Raw genomic sequence first — 27,303 nt, 5'->3', positions numbered from 1 at the left:
CTACCCCAGGAAGACATTTCCATAGAAGCCCACCCCATCCGGCTGCTTCTCCCCAGCCTGGTCTATCTGCTCAGGGAAGTGGGCCCCCACACACACGTTCACAGCCTCCCGCAGATCAACAGGAAGTGACCTAATCTTCTTCTCATACTCCGCCAGGGCCTCCTGATTGAGCTGCAGATAGGTGGAGGTGAGAGGTCAGAGAGAGAAGGAGAGAGGAAGAGGTGAGAGTTGAAAATGCCTCTATTTGCACTGTATAATTATCCTTTATAGATGTTATCCACAGGGCAAGGTGGATTCATCCATGTCTTTCATTTTGGACACATGGTCAACTGGAAAATCTACTGTGTAATCTATACGTTCATCAAACATCAATATCGGAACTATACTGTATCTGACACAAGTTAGATTTAATCAAATGTGTGATTAGTCTACCAGTAGGCTTATAGGACCTGTTCTGTGCATGCTGAAGACAGTATACATCATGCATCATTACATGTGTTACGTCATTTACATATTGGATGTTGATTGGCCTGGATGGACATTCTCTTAAAATAACATTTATGACAACCGCCACTTTATACCCATGTATGCATACGGATACGTGTGGACAGGTGTGTATGTGCATGTACATGTGCATTTGCATGTGACTGTGCCAGACCTGGGTTCAAATACATGTGTATTTGATTATTTGTTATTTAAATACTTACTTTCTGTGTATTTTTGTATTTTCTATTTATGTGTCCCAAGTCAATTACTTATATTGGAAGTATTTTTTCAAACAATTTCCTATAAATAGCCTACTATTTGAAAATGTTTTCAAATACTTGGTTATTATATTATTTCAAATACTCCTAGGACCTAGTTTCCAATGCATGGGACCATTTGTTTGTATTTGAAAATACTCTGTGTAATTGAGTATTTTCAAAAATATGTCAATGCTTTCAAAGTGTATTTCCAAATACATTCCAATATTCAACTGCTTGTATTTTCAACCCCAAAAATATCAATACTTACTTCAAAATATATGTGAAAGTAATTTAAGTCATTGAAATAGTATGTGAACTCAGGTCAGGTGTGTGTGTGTGTGTGTGTGTGTGTGTGTGTGTGTGTGTGTGTGTGTGTGTGTGTGTGTGTGTGTGTGTGTGTGTGTGTGTGTGTGTGTGTGTGTGTGTGTGTGTGTGTGTGTGTGTGTGTGTGTGTTTATTTGTTTACAGTACCTGATTGGCCATGCCTTTGATCTCATCCAGTGTGGCCGTTTGTCTCTTCACGAGAGCATCCTGCTGAGGACTGCTGTCTGTGGACTAGAAGAGTACAGTACCAACATGTCAATGAGAGCAGAGGCTTTGTATGGCTGTGTGTGTGTGCGCCGAGAAAGCGTAAATGCTTGAAGGACAGGAAGAGTATGAGAGAGAGACACAGAGAGAGAGATGAGGAGAGAGAGACAGTGTGAGGTATCTTGTACAGTAAACCCAGGAGGGTCCAACCTGAGAGGAGATCAATACTGTTGGGTCACAACAGATTGGACCAATTCCATCAAGTGCTCTTTACGCTGTGAAACATTAGCTACAAGCTGGGTTGACCAAAGACGTTATCACATCATAACCCCTCTCAGAGACTCATGAAAGAGACAAAAAATATGCTTTTAAACCCTCCTTCGTTGAGGTGTTCAGATCAACCTGGTTGAACTGGTGTGAAAGGAGCAGAGTAGAAGTGATGTGCTTGTGAACAGTTGGGATGACTCCTGATGAGCCAACATGGTAAACAGCTGAGAAGAGCAACACCACCTCTCTCTCAGTGAGTCATCTCTCCACTCTACATGTGCTCCGTCCTCTCTCTGAGGTGAGTGAGTGCTCTGCTCCTCACTCAACTCAATGCGTGTGTGTGTTCTTTTTTTGTGTGAGAGAGCAAGAGAGCACATGCACGTGGGAGTGTGTGTAAACAGAGAGGGTGGTCATGTTAATGAATCCGACACTTTTGTGTACGGTACACTTCTGTAAAAGCTCTTTAGCTCAGTGTAACCATAGTTACTCTCCCAGTCTACCACAGTAGATGGACAAATGAGAATGAAAACCATGTGAATTTCTCTATATGGATGTGGAAAGTACTGCATCAATTACAGAGACACATGTACATCCAGGTGTTGCCATTAAAGCATAGACCTGAGACATCTATAATAGCCGGTTCTATTTTATTTCAAAAGGAATATACTTGCCACTGTATCAGTCTTTGCAGACTCCTCAGCCAGGTCCACGCTCATTGCCCTTTTCAGCCTAAGTATAGAGAAATATATATATTATGTTACCATTAAACTATGTAGTCTAGGTCTATGACAAAGTTGTTCCAACTCAGAACACAGCAGCACTCTGCCACGTGGAAGCAATTTAGCTTTCCGACCAACATTTAAAGCTCTGTATACTCTACATATTTCAAATACTCCTAGGACCTAGGTTCCAATGCATGGGCCATTTGTTTGAGATATCAGCTGATGTACGAAGGGCTATATAAATACATTTGATTTGATTTGATATGAAAAGGTTTGGCATGGGCCCTCAAATCCACAAATAGTTATACAGCTGCACCCTTGAGAGCATCTTGACTGGCTGCATCACTGCTTGGTATGGCAACGGCACCTTCCTCAATCGCATGACGCTACAGAGAATGGTGCGGACTGCCCAGCACATCACTGGGTCTGAGCTCCCTGCAATTCAGGACCTCTATACCAGGCGGTGTGAAAGGAAGGCACGGAAAATCATTAAAGTTTCCAGCCACCAAATCCATTGACTGCTCTCTCTGCTTCCACATGGCAAGCGGTACCGTTGTATCAAGTCTGACACCAACAGGCTCCTGGTCAGCTTCTATCTCAAATCCAAAACACTGCTAAGTAGCTTACAGAATCGCTACACGGATTATCTGAGTTGACCCTTGTATTTTATTTACATTTTTGCACAGTCTCTAAAGGACTCTACACACTCACTCACAATGACACTCCAACACACACATATCATGCAGACATCTATACTGACTCTATACCACAGGGGGCTGCTGAGGACAGGAAGTCTCATAATAATGTCTGGAACAGAGTAAATGGAATGGCATCAAACACCAGGAAACCATGGAAACCATGTGTTTGATGTATTTGATAACATTCCACTGATTCCGCTCCAGCCACTACCACAAGCCCGTCCTCCCCAATTAAGGTGCTACCAACCCCCTGTGCTCTACACACATGCACACACTCACATACAATCATAATTGACCCTGCTGCTACTCTGTTTATCATATATCCTGATGCCTAGTCACCTTACCCCTATACATATCTTACCCTAGCACCACCTATCCCTGCACATTGTAAATATGGTACTGGAACTGACCCTGTAAATAGCTTCTTACTTTCTTGTGTTCTTCTTATTTCTTAATTATTGTGCGTTTTTGTTTTACCTATTGTTATTGTTATGTTATGGATTACTGCATTGTTGGGTTTTGAGTTAGCAAGAAAGGCATTTCACTGTGATTGTGCACGTGACATTAATACTTGAACCTTGAACCTTGAGCCCTGTACTGTTTGTACTGTACCAGTACATCGAACAATGACACAATCAATGAGTAAAATGAGTGCCCTTTAATGTGATTCCATTAGCACACATTCAGCTCACCTTGCCTTGTCTGAACCTGAGCGCTTTGACATCCCTTTCTTCTTTGCCTCCTTCGATTCACTTGGGGAGGAAACAGAGAGCGCACATCACTGGGTGTGATTTTAAGGCCATTCAAGTGAAAGCCTCACTCAGCCCATTACATGAAAACTCCCACTCAATAAAGCGTCTTATGCAGCCGGGCTGTGTGACCATGTTCCAGTTCATATTTTCTAAGTAAAAAAGGGTCAATAAAGTAGTCCAGTGTCTGTTTGATGAGTTAAAACAGAGGCTTTCTTATCCCTCATACTGATGTTTGATCACCTGGTGGCTAATGGCAGGCATTAGATAACCATCTGCCAGCTGGGGAAACTGGATAACACTCACACACACTCTCTTTTCTCTCTCACACACACACACACACACACACACACACACACACACACACACACACACACACACACACACACACACACACACACACACACACACACACACACACACCACACACACACACAGTCTCTCTGTCTCCCATACACACATACTGTACACAAAAACCCACACACTTTAGACCAGCATAAACCGCCTGAGGTCCCTGAATAACCTGGTCCCCGAGGTCCCTGAATAGCCTGGTCCCTGAGATCCCCAAATAACCTGGTCCCCGAAGTCCCTGAATAGCCTGGTCCCTGAGATCCCCAAATAACCTGGTCCCTGAGGTCCCTGAATAACCTGGTCCCTGAGGTCCCTGAATAACCTGGTCCCTGAGGTCCCTGAATAACCTGGTCCTCAAGGTCCCTGAATAACCTGGTCCCTGAGGTCCCTGAATAACCTGGTCCCCAAGGTTCCTGAATAACCTGGTCCCTGAGGTCCCTGAATAACCTGGTCCCTGAGGTCCCTGAATAACCTGGTCCCTGAGGTCCCTGAATAACCTGGTCACTGAGGTCCCTGAATAACCTGGTCCCTGAGGTCCCTGAATAACCTGGTCCCCAAGGTTCCTGAATAACCTGGTCCCTGAGGTCCCTGAATAACCTGGTCCCTGAGGTCCCTGAATAACCTGGTCCCTGAGGTCCCTGAATAACCTGGTCCCTGAGGTCCCTGAATAACCTGGTCCCTGAGGTCCCTGAATAACCTGGTCCCTGAATAACCTGGTCCCTGAGGTCACTGAATAACCTGGTCACTGAGGTCCCTGAATAACCTGGTCCCTGAGGTCCCTGAATAACCTGGTCCCTGAATAACCTGGTCCCTGAGGTCCCTGAATAACCTGGTCCCTGAGGTCCCTGAATAACCTGGTCCCTGAGGTCCCTGAATAACCTGGTCCCTGAGGTCCCTGAATAACCTGACACCAACATCAAGTGTCTTAATAGGGCATTGGGCCACCATGAGCCTCCAGGACAGCTTCAATTTGTCTTGGCATAGATTCTACAAGTGTCTGGAACTCTATTGGAGGGATGTGACACCATTCTTCCACAAGAAATTCCATAATTTGGTGTTTTGTTGATGGGGGTGGAAAACGCTGTCTCAGACACCGCTCCAGAATCTCCCATAAATGTTCAATTGGGTTGAGATCTGGTGACTGAGAAACACACACACACCCTTTAAACCCCCTATGCTCCTTGAGACACCTCTTTCATGGTCACTGAGATGACTTCTAGCCATGGAGGCCAAAATATTGGGGAACTGGGCATTGTTATACATGACCCGAAGCATGATGGGATGTTCATTGCTTAATTAACTCAGGAACCACACCTGTGTGGAAGCACCTGCTTTCAATATATGTTGTATTCCTAATTTACTCAAGTGTTTCCTTTATTTTGCCAGTTAGCTGTATAAGTTCCTTATATTTGCTATATATCTAGAGATCCTGAATTTAGGAAAGCAGAAGGCTACTGTGATGTGTCTGTTGGCCCACCTCGCCAGAGTGTTGAGTTCACTGATGTGTCTCTCTGTGGCCATCTCCAACAGTTTGGCTAATCGCTGTCACACAGGAAACAGGATGCGTCAGTAACAATGTAGCAGCTCTACCAACAGCAAAACAGACCTAGTTGAAGTTACCCCTGAAATGTATTAGAGATCTGATAAACAGCATGCAGTATATGCTGTTAAACTTCAGACATAAATAAACTACTGTAACACAACTTTTGCCATGCATTTCCATGCACTCTGAATGAATGTGATTCTGACTGTGACTCCAGCTGAATGTGATTCTGACTGTGACTCTGGCTGAATGTGATTATGACTGTGACTTTGGCTGAATGTGATTCTGACTGTGACTCCGGCTGAATGTGATTCTGACTGTGACTCCGGCTGAATGTGATTCTGACTGTGACTCCGGCTGAATGTGATTCTGACTGTGACTCCGGCTGAATGTGATTCTGACTGTGACTCCGGCTGAATGGGATTCTGACTGTGACTCCGGCTGAATGTGATTCTGACTGTGACTCCGGCTGAATGTGATTCTGACTGTGACTCCGGCTGAATGTGATTCTGACTGTGACTCCGGCTGAATGTGATTCTGACTGTGACTCCGGCTGAATGTGATTCTGACTGTGACTCCGGCTGAATGTGATTCTGACTGTGACTCCGGCTGAATGTGATTCTGACTGTGACTCTGGCTGAATGTGATTCTGACTGTGACTCCGGCTGAATTTGATTCTGACTGTGACTCTGGCTGAATGTGATTCTGACTGTGACTCTGGCTGAATGTGATTCTGACTGTGACTCCGGCTGAATGTGATTCTGACTGTGACTCGGGCTGAATGTGATTCTGACTGTGACTCTGGCTGAATGTGATTCTGACTGTGACTCCGGCTGAATGTGATTCTGACTGTGACTCTGGCTGAATGTGATTCTGACTGTGACTCTGGCTGAATGTGATTCTGACTGTGACTTTGGCTGAATTTGATTCTGACTGTGACTCTGGCTGAATGTGATTCTGACTGTGACTTTGGCTGAATGTGATTCTGACTGTGACTCTGGCTGAATGTGATTCTGACTGTGACTCTGGCTGAATGTGATTCTGACTGTGACTCTGGCTGAATGTGATTCTGACTGTGACTTTGGCTGAATGTGATTCTGACTGTGACTCTGGCTGAGACCTGAGTACGAGATGCTACTGTCACACACTCGATTGGCCTTCCGGGCCAGGGGAGTCTATTCCCCTGGCCCGGAGTGGTGAGGTCACAACCTGATTGACCTCTATCTGATGCAGATCCAGAGCTTATGCTAAGAGCACCCAAGAGCACCTGGCTGTGATGGATAATCAATACTGTGCTTACATGCCTGGCTCCCAGCCATCAGCTGAAGGCCGGAAGTGAGATTCACTCTGAAGTTAGTTAGGTGCATGGTGGTGGGGATTAAACATAATCTTACCTCAACTACTTATCCAGTACATAGATTAAATGTAAAAAGAAAGACATCCTTGAATAAGAGTATACAGTATGTTTATGCAAATAACTATCAATAATATCCTTAATATCAAACCGACTCTGGCAGGTAGAGTTGGTCTGTACTTTACTGTACCTCAGTGGCATGCTGCTCCTTCCTCTTCTTCAGCTGATCACACTGCTCCACCCACAGAGCTTTGAGCTCCACCTGCAGCCTCTCCTTCTGCTCCATCACCCTCTCCACCCTGGGGCCGGGCTCTGCCGTTTCACCCCCTACCCTGGGGGACACAGTCAAAACGTCAGGGACCAGGCACTGGACATGAAATGACACTAGACGCTACAATTGAGTCTGTCTGCTGACCCCTGTAATACCCAGGGGTCTACCAGGGGCTCTACCAAGGAGCTCTACCAGGGGGCTCTGCACATCACTGCCTCACATGGAGGTCTGTTACTTCATCCCAGCAGTATGGCTAATCGCTGTTTTTTATTATCATGCTTTGTCATGTAGTATTTTATTGTGTTTTGTACTGATGTTTGTGTTTGTATTGTGCAAGGATCATTCGAAAAAGAGACTTGGTCTCAATATGACACCATGTTAAAATAATAAATCAAGTACGATTGTAGGGCCAGGTTTTTTTTTCTCCTGATAATGTGACCTGACCAGGGCCCCAAGTTTAACTGGTCAGGATACGAGGACAGGAAACACTGCTGTCCCTAGTATCAATAATGCGGTTGGCACTTTGACAGTGCATAATCATGGCTTTTCCAAGAAAGGTTACTGGGTAAGTCTCCCGAGTGGCACAGCGGTCTAAGGCACTGCATCTCAATGTAAGAGGTGTCACTACAGTCCCTGGTTCAAATCCAGGCTGTATCACAACCGGCCCAGGGTCGTCCGGATTTGGCCGGGGTAGGCCGTCATTGTAAATAACAATTTGTTCTTAACTGACCTGCCTAGTTAAATAAAACATGTTTTTATGTCTTTGCAAGTTAAAAACATATCTTCATAGAGGATATCATTATCCCTCCATTAATTGCTCTACCAAAAAACATTAAATAAAGAATATTCAAAATCTCCCTGAAACGAATTATTATTGGTCTAAATACAATTATTGTTAATTAAACTGGCCAACAGAAAAGCAACTTGATTACATTTGGTGTGTCTGCCACCACCACCTAGTGGATCAGAGGGGAATAAGATGAACACAAGGCTAAAAGAAAATATAAAAAAGACTGTATTCCATTACTCTTTTTTCTTCATGGAGTTCTTCTTCTTGAGGGCTTTGAAGGTGTCGCTGTATTTCTGGATCAACTCCTCCCCTTTCTTCTGGAACTTCTTCTCCAGCTCCTTCATGTCTTTCTCCTGTCTCTTGGTGACCTTCAGGAAACTCTTGTGCTGTAGTAGCTCCTCACATGGAACTGTGGATGGCTCTAAAAGGGGAGAAGAGGAAAGGGGACAATATGGTTGGAGGTTGTCAGATTTTACACGGCTCCTATTTTTTCGGATATACAGTACCAGTCAAAAGTTTGGACTCACCTACTCATGGTTTTTCTTTATTGTTACAATTTTCTACATTGTAGAATAATGCTGAAGACATCAAAACTATGAAATAACACATATGGAAGTATCATGTAGTAACCAAAAAATATATTTTACATTTGAGATTCTTCAAAGTAGCCACGCTTTGACTTGATGACAGGCTTGCACACTTTTGGCATTCTCTCAACCAGCTTCATGAGGTAGTCACCTGGAATGCATTTCAATTAACAGGCGTGCGTTGTTAAAAGTTAATTTGTGGAATTTCTTTCCTTCTTAATGCGTTTGAGCCAATCAGTTGTGTTGTAACAAGGTAGGGGTGGTATACAGAATATAACCCTATTTGGCAAAAGACAAAGTCCATATTATGGCAAGAACAGCTTAAACAAGCAAAGAGAAATGACAGTCCATCATTACTTTAAGACATGAAGGTCAGTCAATGCGGAACATTTCAAGTGCAATCGCAAAAACCATCAAGCGCTATGGTGAAACTGGATCTCATGAGGACCGCCACAGGAAAGGAAGACTCAGAGTTATCTCTGCTTTTATTTTTATTTAACCTTTAACTAGGCATGTCAGTTAAGAACAAATTCTTATTTTTTCTTATGCAGAGGATGAGTTCATTAGTTACGAGCCTCAGAAATTGGAGCCCAAATAAATGTTTCACAGAGTTCAAGTAACAGACACATCTCAACATCAACTGTTCAGAGGAGACCGCGAGAATCAAGTCTTCATGGTCGAATTGCTGCAAAGAAACCACTACTGAAGGACAACAATAAGAAGAAGAGACTTGCTTGGGCCAAGAAACACAAGCAATGGACATTAGACAGAATGAAGGAAAAGCAGCCAACAAGTGCTCAGCATATGTGGGAACTCCTTCAAGACTATTGGAAAAGCATTCAAGGTGAAGCTGTTTGAGAGAATGCCAAGAGTGTGCAAAGCTGTCATTAAGGCAAAGGGTGGCTAGTTTCAGGAATCTAAAATCTAAAATATATTTTGATTTGTTTAACACTATTTTGCTTACTACATGATTCCATATGTGTTCATTCATAGTTTTGATGTCTTAACTATTATTCTACAAGGTAGAAAATAGTCAAAATAAAGAAAAACCCTTGAATGTGTAGGTGTGTCCAAACTTTTGACTGGTACTGTATGCATTTATTTTTTTTAAGTATATTCTGGACATAGAAGAGTCACTGGTGTTACCTTCATTGTCATCTGGAGGAGTGGAGTCCTCAGGTGCAGGATCGGATGAGCTGGGCTCAGATGGAGGGACAGGAGCTATAGCAGGGTCGGCAACAGAAGTGGACTCAACATCTGGATCAGGGGTAGGGACGACATTGGAGTTAACATCTAGAGTGGAATCAACGTTACTGTTGGGGTCTGTACAGGTAGTAGAGTCAACCTTAGGGTCAGGGGTCAACTCTGTGGCTAGGGCAGCCTCTGGGTCCACATCAGGGGTGTTAGGGAGGGCCTCAGGCTCTGTAACGTGCTCTACACTCTGGATGGGGCCAACAACAGATGGCTGAATGATTGGAACAGGTTCAGCCTCCACACTGATGGTGTTTGCGGGAGACGGTGAGTCCATGTTGGGTTCAGGCTCTGGAGGGGCCTCTTCAGGAGTAGGCGGAGTATCCTGGATACCAGTGGTAGTATCAGCTTCCTCCACTGGAGAGGGAGCTTTAGTCTCAGGCTCTAGTGAAACAGCATTGGCAAAGAGCTCAGTGAACTACAAAACAACATTACTTTTCACATACTTTGCACTCAAACTCTAGTGAATAGATAACTTGGCCCTACCAACAGGAAACAGCCTCCTTTACCTCTTTTTGTATATGTAGCCTTCTCTCCAACAGTCGGTATTAAGTTAACAAGGGGCATCTCGTATGGGGATATGTAGTCTGCTGATGACTGCGGGAACAGAACACAAGAGCATCAATCCCATAAGAAAGACTTTATAAAACCACAAATCCCTTTTCAGTTCTTAAGCCATTTTCAGTAAGCATCTCACTATGGACATATTTTGTTGTAAAAGGACGAGGACCTTGCGAGTGAAACATGTAATTTTCATGTGGATCAATGAGTTCTGTCTTGGAATTGTTTTACCTCTGTCGTCTTTGTTGTCTTCTCAGAATTTTTAGTTGGGTTGAATAAGGCATCTGTGAAATCTGGGACAGAACAAGACAATACTGAACAAATTACACCACGTTATAGTCCTGTTTCATAATCAGTCACTCAGTGCAAAATAATAATTTACTCTTAAAACACCATCTATAGGCTTAAATCTTACCTGCCCAAATTAGGCATAAGCATGCAAATTAAAATGATTTTGTGCGTTTTCTGGAAATAGGAACTGAAAGTAACTGTACTGTACCTGCAAAAGCAGCAGGGATGTAGTCCTTGACCTCGATGTACACAAAGAGAGCTGGCAGAGTGAGCGGCATGTTGCTCTCACTGCGCAGACAGATGTGCTGGAAGCCTGCAGAGCACAAACCCCATGAATCAATCAGACAAACGCAGAAGCCTTCTGGTGCAAGGTCTACTTCAATCAGCCTCATGCTCTGGAATTCTGGGTAGAAGTTAAATTTTTAACCCAGGTAGAAATGGGTAACTATTTACATGAAATTGCTCTTATATCTGTGTAGTAAATCTGTAATCACTTAACACTGTAACAACACCATGTTCATACTGTGTTTTCACTAGAGTAATGACAGTGTTACTACACATAGGAGAAAGGTTATGTAACATGTTATCAAACAGACCTGACTGAAGGGCCTCGATGGGGATGATCCTGTGGCCCAGAAACTTCCCTCCCTCCTCGTGAACCACGACCCTGAGAGAGGCCATGTCAGGCAGCAGGATCTGTCCACACAACAACAAGCTTGACCCTTCTGACATGCATTCGACAAGGCAAATTTGTTTGCTTATAAAAAATAATAACTGAACGAATTGAATGAATATACCTTCTCAAAAACAAAGGGTTCTTCATTCCAAACTGGGTTAATGGCGTTCGGTGTGGTTGACCACCTGGTCCGGTACTTCTTCTTGGGGTCTCCTGGCAACCCAATGATCTCCACCTCTACGCCTGTCTTCACACTCTTGTCTGACAGGAACTGGCCTGAGTATATCTGAAGGGAATTATGATAATGGATATACAGTGTACTGTACACTATAACCTTTAGAAACACATGTAGGCCAAGAGTAAATAAGGAAGAAAATACAGCTGACAGCAGGCCTGTACACATATCACAAAACAGACAGGCATATTGAGCCAAGACACAGAGAGAGAGAGAGACACAGAGACACAGAGAGAGAGAGAGAGAGAGAGAGAGAGGGAGAGAGAGAGAGAGAGAGAGAGACTAAGGACATCAAAACAAGTGGGAGGAAATTAGCCCCGAGCTGCAAACAACCAGCTGAAGCAGTTCTCCCAAAGTTAATCCATGAATAATGATCCAGAATGCAGTTTGATAATGACCATAACAGTCGTATAATTACATTATAACTCACACATTTTAGTCCTATCATTTTAAAATTAACTGTCTAAATGCCTGCAACCAAAACCTAAAGCAAGAATAGTGAATAGTGCTGAGGTCTGCTGCTCTCTCTGTGAGATTGGCGTAAACGTGCCTTGATGGTCAGTGTGTTGGCCACAATGGTGTCGATCCTTTCACAATAGGGGTCAAACTTCTTGTCACTACGGCGGAGGAGGTCATGCTTGAGGAGGTAGCCTGTCCTCCCGTTGAATTCAAATAGAGACATGTTGTGCTGCATTGGGAAATCTGGGGGAAAAAACAACATTTTCAGAACATTTCACAATTTCAAAACATGTTAATTCATTACTGCATTATAACACAAATGTGAGATAGATCTGTCTTTTTATGGCATGTGCAGTAGACCATTGTCCAACTCAAAACAGTACAACACTGACCTCCAGTGGTGGATATAAGAAACGCTACTCAATCTCCGACTCAAGATTACAATTTCAGGAAACAAACTCTGCAAGTGTGCCTTATCATGACTAACAACAATAATGGGAACAATCAGAAGTTGTCACACCAGTTTTTCAGCCATAAACTAATACCAATCCCAGACAGCTGGTATAGCTTAACCCATTGTTTGGTAGTTGAGCGCCACCATCTGGCATCCAGCGTTCCAGAAGGGCTGAGGGCTGTAGTTGGAAGAGTCCATTCTGGTTCCTTTAGGGTAAATCCTACTCATCTGCCTCTTGTTGTATCTGGGTTGTCATACTAAGGAAATTTGCATTCACAAATGTGACAGAAAATTATTTGAGAGTAATTCAATCAGAGCTAAATAAACAGTTGTCAAAGGATACTCCACAAACTCCACTGCAGTCTTGGAGATCATACTTTCCCCTTTGGTCTCTACAAAAGATGAGATGAGGTAGCTCTTGTTTTTCTCTGTCCACAGGAGAATGAGAGTGATCAAGCAGAATATTAGTTTCCATCAGCAACAACAACTAGATAAACAGTAATATGACATTTACTTTGTGTAAAGTTTTATATCATATAACGTTATTATTTTAAAACTGCTCCTTCTTATTTTTGTAGAGGGACAAGTTACCCTCATCTAACCCCTGCCCCAAATTAGCATCAACAAATCACAACTTACTTCGGGAGTTATCAAAGGAGATGAATTTGGTGGGTTGGATGTAGTTGACAATGGCAGACATCTCCTCATACGCTGTCACTTCCTGTCCCGCTGTACCCTATAGGAGGATAGACAGGAAGTTAGCTCCTGTCTGAAACATCTACTGACATAGAAAGAGGCTTAGAAACACCATCTTGCCATACCTCGTCCGAGTTCTTCATCTTCTCCTCATCCTGGTCTTCATCCTCCTGCTGTTCTTCATGGTCATCAGTCATGGTCACCTCCTCCCCGGTCAGGGTCACCTCCTCCCCGGTCATGGTCATCTCCCCTTCTGGACATAAGACACATACAGCCTCAATATTTACTACAACAATGTGGCTGCAACATTATCTGGAGGATTAATACAGTACAATCACCATACAATGTCATTTGGTTTGTGCCCTGTATTACACACCAGTCACACACTGGTCCTCAGGGTTAGTAGGGCCTGTCTGGTTGGGCTCCTGGCCAGCGCTAGCTGTGACTATGGGCTGCTCTGACTCTTCTGTCTTCTTGGGGCAGGCCTGGCTGGGCTTCCCATGGCTGCCCTTCTTGTTCTTGATCAGGATCTTCCCCATGAGCTCTGCTGGGCTGGGGATCTGCAGACCTGGCTTCATCTGCTCATGGGAGAAAACACACTTCAGGGAAGGAGGCCAGGCACACACGCACACACACTCAGGTGGCAACACACATACAGTGTACTTGTGCTCTGTTCAAGCAAGGTCAATATTGGTTAGCTTAACACATAAATCAGTTTAGAAGGCTACAGAGGCTGATAAGAGTAAACTGTAGTAGTAATGTGTAACAGGAAGAGGTGGTGAGGGTGAAGGTTCGGTCTTTAAATTTATGTACGTTTAAACTGAGGATATAGACCGTATATATACAGTACCAGTTAAAAGTTTGAACAAACCTACTCATTCAAGGGTTTGTTTTGTTTGTACTATTTTCTAATAATAGAATAATAGTGAAAACATCAAAACTATGAAATAATACATATGGAATCAAGTAGTAACCAAAAAAGTATTAAACAAATCAAAATATATTTTATATTTGGGATTCTTCAAAGTAGCCAACCATTGCCTTGATGACAGGTTTGCACACTCTTGGCAATTTCTCAACCAGCTTCAAGAATTTGTCACCTGGAATGCATTTGAAATAACATGTGCCTTGTTAAAAGTTCACTTGTGGAATTTCTTTCCTTCTTAATGCCTTTGAGCCAATCAGTTGTGTTGTGTTGTGACAAGGTAGGGGTGGTATACAGAAGATAGCCCTATTTGGTAAAAGACCAAGTCCATATTATGGCAAGAACAGCTCAAATAAGCAAAGAGAAACAACAGTCCATCATTACTTTAAGACATGAAGGTCAGTCAATCCAGAAAATGTCAAAAACGTTGAACGTTTCTTCAAGTGCAGTCGCAAAAACCATCAAGCGCTATGATGAAACTGGCTCTCATGAGGACCTCCACAGGAAAGGATGACCCAGAATTACCTCTACTGAAGAGGATACGTTCATTAGAGCTACCAGCCTCAGAAATTGAAGCCCAAATAAATGCTTCACAAAGTTCAAGTAACAGACACTTCTCAACATCAACTGTTCAGAGGGGACTGTGAAAATCAGGCCATCATGGTCAAATTGCAAAGAAGCCACTAATAAAGGACACCAATAAGAAGAGACTTTGGTTTAAACCACTTTGTCTTTGTGAGTGTAGGTGAACGGATGATCTCCGCATGTGTGCTTCCCACCGTGAAGCATGAAGGAGGAGGTGTGATGGTGTGGGGGTGCTTTGCTGGTGACACTGTCAATGGTTTATTTAGAATTCAAGGCACACTTAACCAGCATGGCTACCACAGCATTCTGAAGCGATACACCATCCCATCTGGTTTGCCCATAGTGGGGCTATCATTTGTTTTTCAACAGGACAATGACCTAACACACCTCCAGGCTGTGTAAAGGCTAATTGACCAAGAAGGAGAGTGATGGAATGCTGCATCAGATAACCTGGCCTCCACAATCACCCGACCTCAACCCAGTTGAGATGGTTTGAGATGAGTTGGAACGCAGAGTGAAGGAAGAGCAGCCAAAAAGGGCTCAGCATATGTGGGAACTCCAACAAGACTGTTAGAAAAGCATTCCAGGTGAAGCTGGTTGAGAGAATGCCAATAGTGTGCAAAGCTGTCATAAAGGCAAAGGGTGGCCACTTTGAAGAATCTCAATTTTAAAATATTTTTAGATTTGTTTAACACTTTTTTCTTACTACATGATTCCATATGTGTTATCTATGTCTTCACTATTATGGTCACAAGTGTATTTTTTACACCATTTTCTCCTCGCGTTAGGTCTCTTGGCTCTTCTCTGCAAGAGTTCGAGTCATGCATCCTCTGAAACATGGCCTGCCTGGCTGCCTACTTCTTATCACACTGCTCGCTGACCCGGATGTCAGCCGCACCAATGTGTCAGAGGAAACACTGCTTGCTTAACCCGGATGTCAGCAGCACCAACGTGTCAGAGGAAACACTGCTCGCTTAATCTGGATGTCAGCCGCACCAATGTGTCAGAGGAAACACTGCTCGCTTAATCCGGATGTCAGCACCACCAACGTGTCAGAGGAAACACTGCTCGCTTAACCCGGATGTCAGCAGCACCAACGTGTCGGAGGAAACACTGATCGATTGACGACTGGAGTCAGCTTGCAGGCGACCAGTCCTGTCAAAAGTAGTCGCTAGAGCATGATGAGCCAAGGAAAGCCCCACCGGCCAAACTCTCCCTTACTCCGAACAGCGCTGGGCCAATTGTGCGCTGTCCTATAGGGCTCCCGGACCGAACGCCAGGTTATAGTGGCGCCTCCACACACCATGTGAACTTCTTATGTTTAACAGATGAAAATGAATATGGCTTGTCCATGAATGGATATGACTGAGACAAATGGACTTGTTTGTTCCTAATAGACAGTCCCACTCACAGGGTACTTGTCCAGAGGATCCATTAGCAGCATATCTCCAAATATGGTCTTACAGTAGTTAGCCATTTTCTCCTGCTGCTTCACCCTGGAAAAACATAATCCAGCTTCAATGATAATCCATTATTGTCTACATGCAGGTTACAGGATCAATCATATGATATAAATAGTCACATGATATTCAGAACCCAAAGAAATGTTTGTGATGGTAGGGGCACTGAACGCTAAACTTGCATGTTTTTAATTTGAAAAGAGGAGTGAAATGCATTGTCTTACGAGTCCACATGGTTCTCAAAGGAGAGGATGACGGGGTACTGTGACGTCTTGAAGGCGCTTTCCGCGATGGCCTCAATCACATCCTGTCACACAGACAAACAGACAGACAGACCGATCTGGACTCTGGGACATACTAAGTAGACACACAGCATGACTGGCAGTATCAACACAACTCTATCAGACCCAGCTAAACGAGCTGGAGGCAGGCCAAACATCATCAAGGCTGGAGGAAATCCGTGTTTGACAGTAAACTATGCTGAGGCGTTTGGTTTGGTCTGTGTGCCAGTTAGAGTGGAGCTCTGGGTGCCCTTAAATGGCAGTGTTGAGTGAGGGGCCCAGGGGACGTATGGTGTGGTGTGCTAAGGCTGCCGTGCTGCACGCGGGCTCCAGTGCCCAGGCCCATCATGACACTCTGCGCTGTGTCTCTATTGACACCTGCTGGCAGAGCCACAAAGAAAGCTGTCACTGTGAGACGTAAAGCAGGGGCCACTTCCTGGGGCACTGCTACAGTAGGTGCTTGGGTCTGGACTACCGTTGCGTAACAGTAACAGTCAGGGCCCGGCATTAGTGACACTATCTCTGTTGTCTGTGAGTCTTAATGAATCAGGGCTGTGTAAATGGGGACTGCAACAGTGGTCACAATGGGTCAATGGTGTACATTTAGTTAGATGCTTTGTCTTTGGTTGGCACGCATCATATTGGCTAAGGTTAAGGCTAGAATCCCCCAAAAATAGGTTGTATATTCCTTTCAAAATGTATGAATATTTGGTTTTACAGCACTATTGCACTGTCCAGCACTGAGAGATGAGGGCTGACTGACACCTGACCTTGAACAGAATCTCAGTTGTCATGGTGAAGCCGTGGGTGATAATAGGCTCCTCATCCGGTGGTTTTCCCTTCCAGCAATCCAGCTCCAGGCAGCGGCAGCCGGCCAGCAGACACTGGCGGTACATCTCTGGAGACGACACGCCGGAAAACTGACCAGCTGTGGAGGGATTGGGGGTCATTTTACACTTTAGAGACACTCAAAGATGCATTAAAACCACAGTCTATAAGATTTTCGGTCATTTCAATTAAGGAAATAACCAGAAAGGATTGTCAAAGATCATTCAGCCATTGTCTTTCTACTGCTTCTACTACTAGCTCTGGGCTCACAGTTTCTGATAAGAAAAATAGGCATTCCCATTTGCATTGCTCTGAGTAGCCTTTTACAACCTTGTGTACCATAGCTTTGTTGAAATGTGTGATAGTTTAAAGACTGTTCCCATCTCACCCGTCAGGTATGTGTTATGGGAAGACTTGATGAGGTAGTGGGGCAAAGGTTGGCTCATGTCCTGACACTTGGCCAGCTTGTCCAGTATGACCACAGATGTCTCAGGCCCCATCAAGTAGTACAGCAGACCTTCCGGAGAAATCTGACCTGTAGAATAAGATACCTGTGCATTATAACAGTGTTACACATCTCTCTTCTATAAAACACTGGATTTAGAATACAGTAACGATTGGGAATAGAGTGTAGTCAATGATGAAGATTGGCTAATGCAGTAGTAATGTGATGATTTAGGCTTCTATGTTAGTTCTACTGTCCTGACCTTTAGTAATCAAACTGTATATATGTGTCTCTTACCTCTGTTGGAGTTGGAGGAGCAGGGTTCGTACTTCTCAATAAGGGCCTTCACCTGGTCAGGTCTGAAGCGGGGGAATAGCTCTTCATTGAGGCGGGAGTCACGCTGCTTTTCGTTGACGAACTTGGCCAGGCTCTCCTTGGTCATGTAGGGCTTAGCCTTGGCAGAGCTGGAGGGACAATCAGCCGTGACAATCCCATCAACAGCATCTTACATCAGCCAGGGCCCAGACAAACCCTGAGCCAGGGAACTAATGCATGAGCTGGACACTCGACCGACCAACCATTGAGGAGAACATGATGACAATTACACCTGGCATCACCTCGTGCCTGTATTCTCCAATTGGTAAGTATGAATGTTACTTACTAGGATGTGAAGATCTCATAGATCTCAGGCCGGGGACAAAGACTCATCAGGAAGAGCTTGAAAGCAGCTTCAGTGAAGACGTCCGGCTTCATAGTGTCACCCTGAGAGAACACACAACAGCCTGTCACATTATGACACTTTACTGAAAATAATTTATGATACACCTTTAAAAAGGATTACGATAAGTACTTGGACTACATAGGTGCAGACCCCAGAATTGTGACTGTTGAAAAACACCGGGGTTTCTCTCTGACCTTTCCTTTGGGGAGGTGTGCTGAAGCTAGAGCTCCCTCCACCCTCTTCTTATCAGCTGGAAACATCTTGTAAATACTGAGGATGGAAATAAAGACAGCTAATGAGAGGCTTGAATGTAGTTTAAATTGACTGAATCTGTTCAACTGTTGTTGTACACTCGTAGAAAAAAGGTTTCCAAAAGGGTTCTTCAGCTGTCCCCATAGGAGAACACTTTTTGGTTCCAGGTAGAACCCTCCATGTAGAACCCTCCTATGGGGACAGCCAAAGAACCCTTTCAGGTTCTAGATAGTGCAGATGTTAAACCAATTCGACATGACATTGTCTGTGACTCACTTTTTGACAGGGATCTTGCCATCCTTATTGGTCTGAAGGGAGATGCGGACATACCTAGGATGGAGAGGTTTATCAAAAAAAAAATATTATAATTTACTGGCTAACAACATAGAGAGAGACCGGTCCATGTCCACTCACATTTTCTCCATGAAGACTTGTCTGCAAGCGTTGTTCCTCGATGGGTTGTAAGCAATGGACAGGATATCAGCAGCCCAGTTCTACAACATCACACCATAGCTGCATGAAATAGCTGTCTGGATTTACGACATGTCCTGATAATATTGTTTTATTTGTGACCACTAGGGGGCACGGAACTGATCTGTGCTTCAGGAAGAGAGAGTCACGCATGTTGACTGTCTATCAATTGTTATTTTCATTAGAGTTTATTAAAACCGGATATTGTAGTCGTAAACTCAAAAAGAGGGCTAGGACAGAGGCTGCTTTGTGGTGGAAATGAAGGCTTATATATTAGTTGTTGACCTGAGGATAGAGCTGCAGAGCCAGTATGGAATCAGGCAACGAATATCACTTAAACAAATGTTGGTGGTAAGGTGATGCTGATAGGTATGTAAACATTGAGAGTAAATTTGCCTATCTCATTATGTTTAATTTATATATATTTATATATATATATATGTATGACACTATGATTTGAAGTTATTTTACATGCAGTACGGGCAGTATGAGCTCTGGTTATGTCATGTTGCTGTAAAGAAGATGGAACGAAGTAAGGATTATTAATGTGCATTACCTGTGTCACTTTCTCCTTGTAAGCAAAGAAGTTGTGGTAAGTCAAATTCACCATGTCAGGGCCTGTGACAACAGTCAGGGTTTTGACTAGATGGTCGCTGTTTGGAAAATCCAGGTTGAACACATTCCTGACTTTAGGGTGCTGTTGATGAGAACGGACAGACATTTGTAAAAACCTAAATTCCAGTGACCACAAGTAATTGTTCCTTTGTACCTATGTTATCGCAATGTCTGTTTGGAGAGAGGGAAATGAGCCCTGCTGCACCCTAGTGTCTGTTTTCCATACACAGGACGCCTGGGAGCTCAAGCTGGACCAGGCAAATCAGTGCATGCAAACTCCCGACCAGAGCTGAGAAACATGAGAGCAGCAGCTCAGCAGAGGAACTGGGGAGTTACTATGTCCTCAACTACTACAGTACCAACAGATCAATGATGCTACAGCATTTGTTTTGATACAGTATCCATGGCTTATAGAAGAGCAACTGCTCTCCTTGACAGCAACACATAAGACAGACTGCATAGATAGATGGCACACCAGCTATGGGGATGATGTTGTTTATCCCCCAGGGAATAGCTGTGACCTACCCCAGTAGTAGGGAGTAATGGCTGCATACTGAAACTCTCTATGGAGACAGCTCAGTGTGGGAGAAAGCAGTGGGAGAAATTCAAACTGTCAAACTCAATCATATCTCTACAGCTTGATCTGCAGCACAGAAATCACACAGCTGGGCTCTCGCTTTGGCTGCAATCACATCACTAACACTGTGTGTGTCTGGGTGTGTGTGTGCACTGGCATTGTGTTTATTGCTGATTTTGCAATGCAAATTCCCCCTCAATTATACAACACACTTCAGAATGCATGCAGAGGTTTTTACAGACAAACAGATAGAGAATGGTTGTATTGAGTGGATCACGCAGCAGTGAAAGCATTATAGCTCTTACGTAATGGTACTCACTTTAGGAAGTTTTGCATATTTTCCTGATCTGGTATCTCTGATGTTTGCAACATCCAGGAACTCTGTCTCCTAGGAATGGGGAATTATAAAATTAAAACCCACTGAGTGTACAAACCATTGAGGAAACCTTCCAATTATTGAGTTACACCCCCCCCCCCCCCCCCCCCCCCACCTTTTCCCTCAGACTAGCGTCAATATGTCGGGGCATGTTGACCCCAATGCTTCCCACAGTTGTGTCAAATTGGTTGGATGTCCATTAGGTGGTGGACCATTCTTGATACACACAGGAAACTGTTGAACGTTAAAAACCCAGCAGTGTTGCAGTTCTTGACACAAACCGATGCACCTGGCACCTACTATCATACCCCGTTCAAAGGCTCTTAAATCTTTTGTCTCGCCCATTCACCCTTCTGAATGGCACACATACACGTCTCAATTCTCTCAAAGCTTAAAAATCCTCCACTACATCTACACTAAGTGGATTTAACAAGTGACATCAATAAGGATCATAGCTTTCACCTGGATTCGCCTGGTCAGTCTGTCATTAAAAGAGCAGGTGTTCCTAATGTTTTGTACACTCAGTGTGAAGTAGAACCCACTGCATACTGAGAAAACAAATTGTATCTTTCTATGATAAAACAATGATTATTTGTTATTATTTGGGAAAGAAAGAAAGAAAGAAAGAGCAAAAGAGAGAGAGAGAGAGAGAGAGAGAGAGAGAGAGAGAGAGAGAGAGAGAGAGAGAGAAGCCCAATGAGCATTGTTCTGAATTCATCTTTGCAGCGGAGCAGGCTGGTAAAACCCACATCAGCTTCAATCAATACAATCCACAAGGCTGCTGGGACTGTGAGGCGCAATGCAACGCTCTAAACCATTCCTCAGCTAAATGTAATTCACTGTTAACATACAGTACATTGTGGTTACAGCGGTTGAGGCTCTAAGTCATCCCACAGCCTGACGGACCCCATTCTAGAGCTGTGGAGCCTGAGGCAGCCAGAACACATTTCATATGGCCTGGATTTAACACATAAGGACCTAAACTGCTCAACTAAGCAACCAGGCAGATTATATAAGGGGGCAATATTTACTCACTGTAACCCAATTATTTGGCAGTAATTATCTCATTGTGCAATGTCACTTCTGTTACCTTACCTTGCTTTGGTTAGTCCAGTAGAGGTAGTAGCCCTTAGGGTCCATTTTCATGGTGACAGGCACAGTCTTGGTTGACTCCTGATTGAGGAGAAATATATTTTGAGTTATTGCAAACCTTATCACAGAATTTATACTTGGCCCAGCTAGTTTTGTGACAGAGCTATAGCTCAGGGTCTTGAGGACAGACAACTTGTATTATTTATAGAGGCAACCCTGGAAATTGTAATGGATGTTTTACATCAATGGAGTCTTTGTAAATGCAATGTATTTTGTAGAGATCTTTCTGTGATTCTCATTCAAAGTGAACTAATGAACTTGTTTTCAATAGAAGATTTTCTCCAGGAATTTACTGCACTTTCAAGAGTAGCCAACTCACCTCTGACCATTTGGTAAACCTGTCTCCTTTGACCAAGTAGAGTTTGACCTCTGGTGGCTCCAGGGTATACCGTCTCTTGTCCATTGTGTTGGTCCCTCTATTGTCTCCTCTCCTGTTGTGTGTGACTGGTGGAGGTGACCCCTCTACACCATGGAGCTGACCAGTGACTGATCAACCCTACCTGTACTCTCACTGTGCCCTTGGAGAGATGTACTGTAGCTACAGTCAGACACAGGTAGGGATGACAAGGGAGGAGGCACCCCAACAAATATGCATTGCAAATGAGCCCAGCAATAAAAATGACATTATTTGACTTGGTGAAAGGGTTGTCAGAAAATCTAACTTAAATAGTGTGACACTGAATGCACAAAATGTTTGATGATGATATGAATTAGTATTCTGTTTACAAATCTAATTTATTTTGATCATCCCCTTGCCACTGGCAAATAATGACTGAACTTCCATGGACCTGAGCTTTAATTTAGTCTGTTAATGTTTTTCCTCTTCTCCAGACACATATTTTACAACACAATCACAGCATGCTGCTGGACATAACAATCAGTTCCCAAATGTAGACTGCATACTGTACAATATTGAGAGACAATTGCCAGGATGCTTGTTCTATCTGTGATGGATTACTGATCTAATGGTATATTGATTTTAATTTGCTTTTAATAATGTGGTGTAGAGAAATGAAATGTACTGTATCATGTTAGATGGCCAAAGGTGGCAGAGAGGGCACTGATTAATGCTGATTCATTGCTTCTGCTTCTGACTGTTCCCTGTAATTTGTGTAATATGCAAATATCCACTTGAGAGCAATACTTTAGGACAATTGCATAGGGATAGGAGGACCCAAGTTACATAAGGACAGGAGTGTTTGTGGTAGGCCTAATAATAATGTCCTACATTAGATCAAATAGAACATTATATTAGATCAAATAGAACATTATATTAGAACAAATAGAACATTATATTAGAACAAATAGAACATTATATTAGAACAAATAGAACATTATATTAGAACAAATAAAACATCATATTAGATCAAATAGAACATTATATTAGATCAAATATAACATTATATTAGATCAAATATAACATTATATTAGAACAAACAGAACATTATATTAGAACAAATAGAACATTATATTAGAACAAATAGAACATTATATTAGAACAAATAGAACATTATATTAGAACAAATAAAACATCATATTAGATCAAATAGAACATTATATTAGATCAAATAGCACATCATTCACACTTTTGAAGGGGAAACTTGATGTATGGCAATATTTCCAAGGCAGCAATAAAAGCATACAGTATGTACAACATACCGTATCCAGCATTTACACTGTAGAGTTTCTAAGTCGAAAGTACCTGTATGTGATTCATGACCCAAGCCCAGCTCAGTTACCCCCTACCATTGTGTCACAGAGTCATCATAATGCTTTGGCAAATGTACATTATAGCAGGGGCATTGGTAGACGCCATGTAATTAATCTAATGTATGTCCCTCTAACTGCCCTGAATGCCTCTGCTGATCCTACAGCTATTGTATGCAGCAATCATGTGCCTATGAACCAGATTTATGCTGTGAGCACTGAGGAGGTGTGCTCTAGTAGGAAGACCACTGGATGCAACTCACCCTGCACTAGCATAAACAACATGAGAATATCTACTTCTGCTAAGCTTCCCAGTAAAGCAATGAAAACAAACAAGCATACCAGAAAAGTGCTCAAAATAGCCTACGTTAACATATGTAGCTTAACAAAGAAGGTTCATGCAATTAATAACTTGCCAGTAACAAAGGACATTCATATTCTGACTATCTCTGAAACTCACTTAGACAATACCTTTGATGATACAGTGGTAGCAATACAAGGTTATAACATTTACAGAAAATACACGAATGCTAGTGGTGGAGGTGTTGCTGTTTATATTCAGAACCACATTCCTGTCAAGATTAGAGAGGATCTCATGTTAAATACTGTTGATGTAATGTGAGTACAGGTTCATATGCCTCACCTAAACACCCGTTCTTGTGGGAAGCTGCTACAGACCACCAAGTGTTAACAGTCAGTATCTGTATAACATGTGTGAAATGCTTGATAATGTATGTGATATCAACAGAGAGGTATATTTTCTGGGCGATTTAAATATTGACTGGCTTTCATCAAGCTGCCCACTCAAGAAAAAGCTTCAAATTGTAACCAGTGCCTGCAACCTGGTTCAGGTTATCAGTCAACCTACCAGGGTAGTTAAACAGCTCAGGAATGAAATCATCCACATGTATTGATTACATCTTTACTAATGCTGCAGAAATCTGCTCTAAAGCATTATCCAAATCCACAGGATGTAGTGATCATAATATAGTAGCCATATCTAGGAAAGTTCCTAAGGCTGGGCCTAATATAGTGTTTAAGAGATCATAGAATAAGTTTTATAGTGATTCATATGTTGATGATGTAAAGAATATTTGTGGTGTGTAATGAGGCGCAACCAGACACTGCACTTCACACATTTAGGAAATTGCTTATCCCAGTTACTAACAAGCACGCACCCATTAAGAAAATAACTGAAAACTGTTAAATCCCTGTGGATTGATGAGGAATTTAAAACTTGTATGGTTGAGAGGGATGAGGCAAAATGAATGGCAAATAAGTCTGGCTGCACAACCGATTGGCAAACATACTGCAAATTGAGAAATTATGTGACTAAACTGAATAAAAAGAAGAAACAATACTATGAAACAAAGATAAATTACATAAAGAATGATATTTAAAAGCTTTGGAGCACCTTAAATTACATTTTGGGAAAAAAGGCCAACTCTGCGCCATCATTCATTGAATCAGATGGCTCATTCATTACAAAACCGACTGATATTGCTAACTACTTTGATGATTTTTTCATTGGCAAATTAGCAAACTTAAGGCATGACATGCCAGCCACAAACGCTGACACTAAACATCCAAGTATAGCTGACCAAATTTTGAAAGACAAGAATTGTACTTTTGAATTCCATAAAGTGAGTGTGGTAGAGGTGAAAAAAGTATTGTTGTCTATCAACAATGACGAGCCACAGGGATATGACAATTTGGATGGTGTCACCGCCGTCGATAGAAGTGGACCATGGTGCATTGTGGTGAGCTTAAATTTTCTTTTTTATTTAAAATGTCGCCAACAAAACAAGAAACGAAGAAACAACCGTGAAGTTTACAGGGCTATAGTGTCACTAGCAAAGATAACTACCCACACTGAAAGGAGGGAAAACAAAACAGAATGCCCACCCCACATCACACCTAACCAAATAGAGAAATAAACAGGTCTCTAAGGTCAGGGCGTGACAGTAACCCCCCCACCCAAAGGTGCGGACTCTGGCCGCAAAACCTGAACCTATAAGGGAGGGTCCGGGTGAGCAACTATCCGTGGTGGCGGCTCTGGTGTGGGACGTAGACCCCGCTCCTCCACTGGCTCACCCCACTTTGGTGGCGCCTCTGGTGTGGGGACCCTCGCGGTGGGCCCCAGACTGGGCGCCGACGCTGGGGGCCCCGGACTGGGCGCCGTCGCTGGGGGCTCCGGACTGGAGGCCGTCGTTGGAGGCTTCGTGCCATGACTCCTCACTGGAGGCTTCGTGCCATGGATCATCACTGGAGGCTTCGTGCCATGACTCCTCACTGGAGACTTCTTGCCATGGATCATCACTGGAGGCTTCTTGCCATGGATCATCACTGGAAGCTTCGTGCCATGGATCATCACTGGAGGCTTCGTGCCATGACTCCTCACTGGAGACTTCTTGCCATGGATCATCACTGGAGGCTTCTTGCCATGGATCATCACTGGAGGCTTCGTGCCATGGATCATCACTGGAGGCTTCATGCCATGGATCATCACTGGAGGCTTCGTGCCATGGATCATCACTGGAGGCTTCATGCCATGGATCATCACTGGAGGCTTCGTGCCATGGATCATCACTGGAGGCTTCATGCCATGGATGGATCCTCACTGGAGGCTTCTTGCCATAGATCATCACTGGAGACTTCTTGCCATGGATCATCACTGGAGGCTTCTTGCCATGGATCATCACTGGAGGCTTCGTGCCATGGATCATCACTGGAGGCTTCATGCCATGGATCATCACTGGAGGCTTCGTGCCATGGATCATCACTGGAGGCTTCGTGCCATGGATCATCACTGGAGGCTTCATGCCATGGATCATCACTGGAGGCTTCGTGCCATGGATCATCACTGGAGGCTTCATGCCATGGATCATCACTGGAGGCTTCGTGCCATGGATCATCACTGGAGGCTTCATGCCATGGATGGATCCTCACTGGAGGCTTCTTGCCATAGATCATCACTGGAGACTTCTTGCCATGGATCATCACTGGAGGCTTCTTGCCATGGATCATCACTGGAGGCTTCGTGCCATGGATCATCACTGGAGGCTTCATGCCATGGATCATCACTGGAGGCTTCGTGCCATGGATCATCACTGGAGGCTTCGTGCCATGGATCATAACTGGAAGCTTCATGCCATGGATCATCACTGGAGGCTTCGTGCCATGGATCATCACTGGAGGCTTCGTGCCATGGATCATCACAGGAGGCTTCTTGCCATGGATGATCACTGGAGGCTTCATGCCATGGATCATCACTTCAGGACTCACCAGGTTCACCAGGCTGGGAAGACATACAGAAGGCCTGGTTCTGGGAGCGGGCACAGGATACAGTAGGCTGTGGAGGAGCACTGGAGGTCTCGAGCGTAGAGCCTGCACAACCAGTCCTGGCTGGATGGTTACTTTAGCCCGGCACGTGCGGGATGCAGGCACAGGACGCAGTAGGCTGTGCAGATGCACCGGAGACACAGTGCACAGAGCTGGCGCAGGATATCCTGGGCCGTAGAGAAGGTAGCGCACCGGACTATGAATGCGCACTGGAGACACCGTGCACTCCACCGCATAACACGGTGCCTGACCAGTACGACGCTCGCCACGGTAAGCACGGGGAATTGGCTCAGGTCTCCAACCTGACTCAGCTAGACTACCCATGTGCCACCCCCAA

The 27,303-nt window shown here is 43.8% G+C and overlaps 1 protein-coding gene across 1 annotated transcript; it reads right to left on the bottom strand.

Moving 5' to 3' along the window:
• On the bottom strand, positions 1-27,290 carry LOC139383571 (1-phosphatidylinositol 4,5-bisphosphate phosphodiesterase beta-2-like). Its single transcript, XM_071128153.1, has 34 exons — positions 26,709-27,290; positions 25,719-25,822; positions 22,237-22,348; positions 21,861-21,938; positions 20,709-20,777; positions 19,754-19,894; positions 19,141-19,220; positions 19,003-19,056; positions 18,669-18,744; positions 18,415-18,515; positions 18,051-18,217; positions 17,697-17,843; positions 17,251-17,408; positions 16,424-16,506; positions 16,151-16,235; positions 13,613-13,807; positions 13,355-13,453; positions 13,173-13,269; positions 12,877-12,961; positions 12,653-12,777; positions 12,171-12,322; positions 11,507-11,671; positions 11,306-11,405; positions 10,918-11,022; positions 10,650-10,711; positions 10,367-10,454; positions 9,753-10,241; positions 8,257-8,440; positions 7,149-7,290; positions 5,539-5,603; positions 3,654-3,713; positions 2,213-2,270; positions 1,218-1,301; positions 1-171 (listed from the first exon to the last, which is right to left on the bottom strand). The coding sequence occupies exons 1-34, from the start codon at positions 27,288-27,290 to the stop codon at positions 1-3; spliced, it is 4,563 nt and encodes a 1,520-aa protein (XP_070984254.1).
• Between the last annotated feature and the right edge of the window lie 13 nt (positions 27,291-27,303).

Source organism: Oncorhynchus clarkii, chromosome 25, assembly GCF_045791955.1.
Source record: "Oncorhynchus clarkii lewisi isolate Uvic-CL-2024 chromosome 25, UVic_Ocla_1.0, whole genome shotgun sequence".
Classification (NCBI taxonomy): Eukaryota; Metazoa; Chordata; class Actinopteri; order Salmoniformes; family Salmonidae; genus Oncorhynchus; species Oncorhynchus clarkii.
Note: the sequence above shows the minus strand (reverse complement) of the source record. Positions and strands in the feature narration are given on the sequence as shown.

What these genes read in the sequence shown, in the direction of transcription:
- LOC139383571 (XM_071128153.1), bottom strand. Translation starts at nt 27,290, where the DNA reads ATGGGTAGTCTAGCTGAGTCAGGTTGGAGACCTGAGCCAATTCCCCGT. An exon ending in GGTTTACCAAATGGTCAGAG is followed by an intron (nt 21,939 to 22,236) that starts GTGAGTTGGCTA and finishes CTCCTCAATCAG; the next exon opens with GAGTCAACCAAGACTGTGCC. An exon ending in TATGAGATCTTCACATCCTA is followed by an intron (nt 18,218 to 18,414) that starts GTAAGTAACATT and finishes TTGTCCCTCCAG; the next exon opens with CTCTGCCAAGGCTAAGCCCT.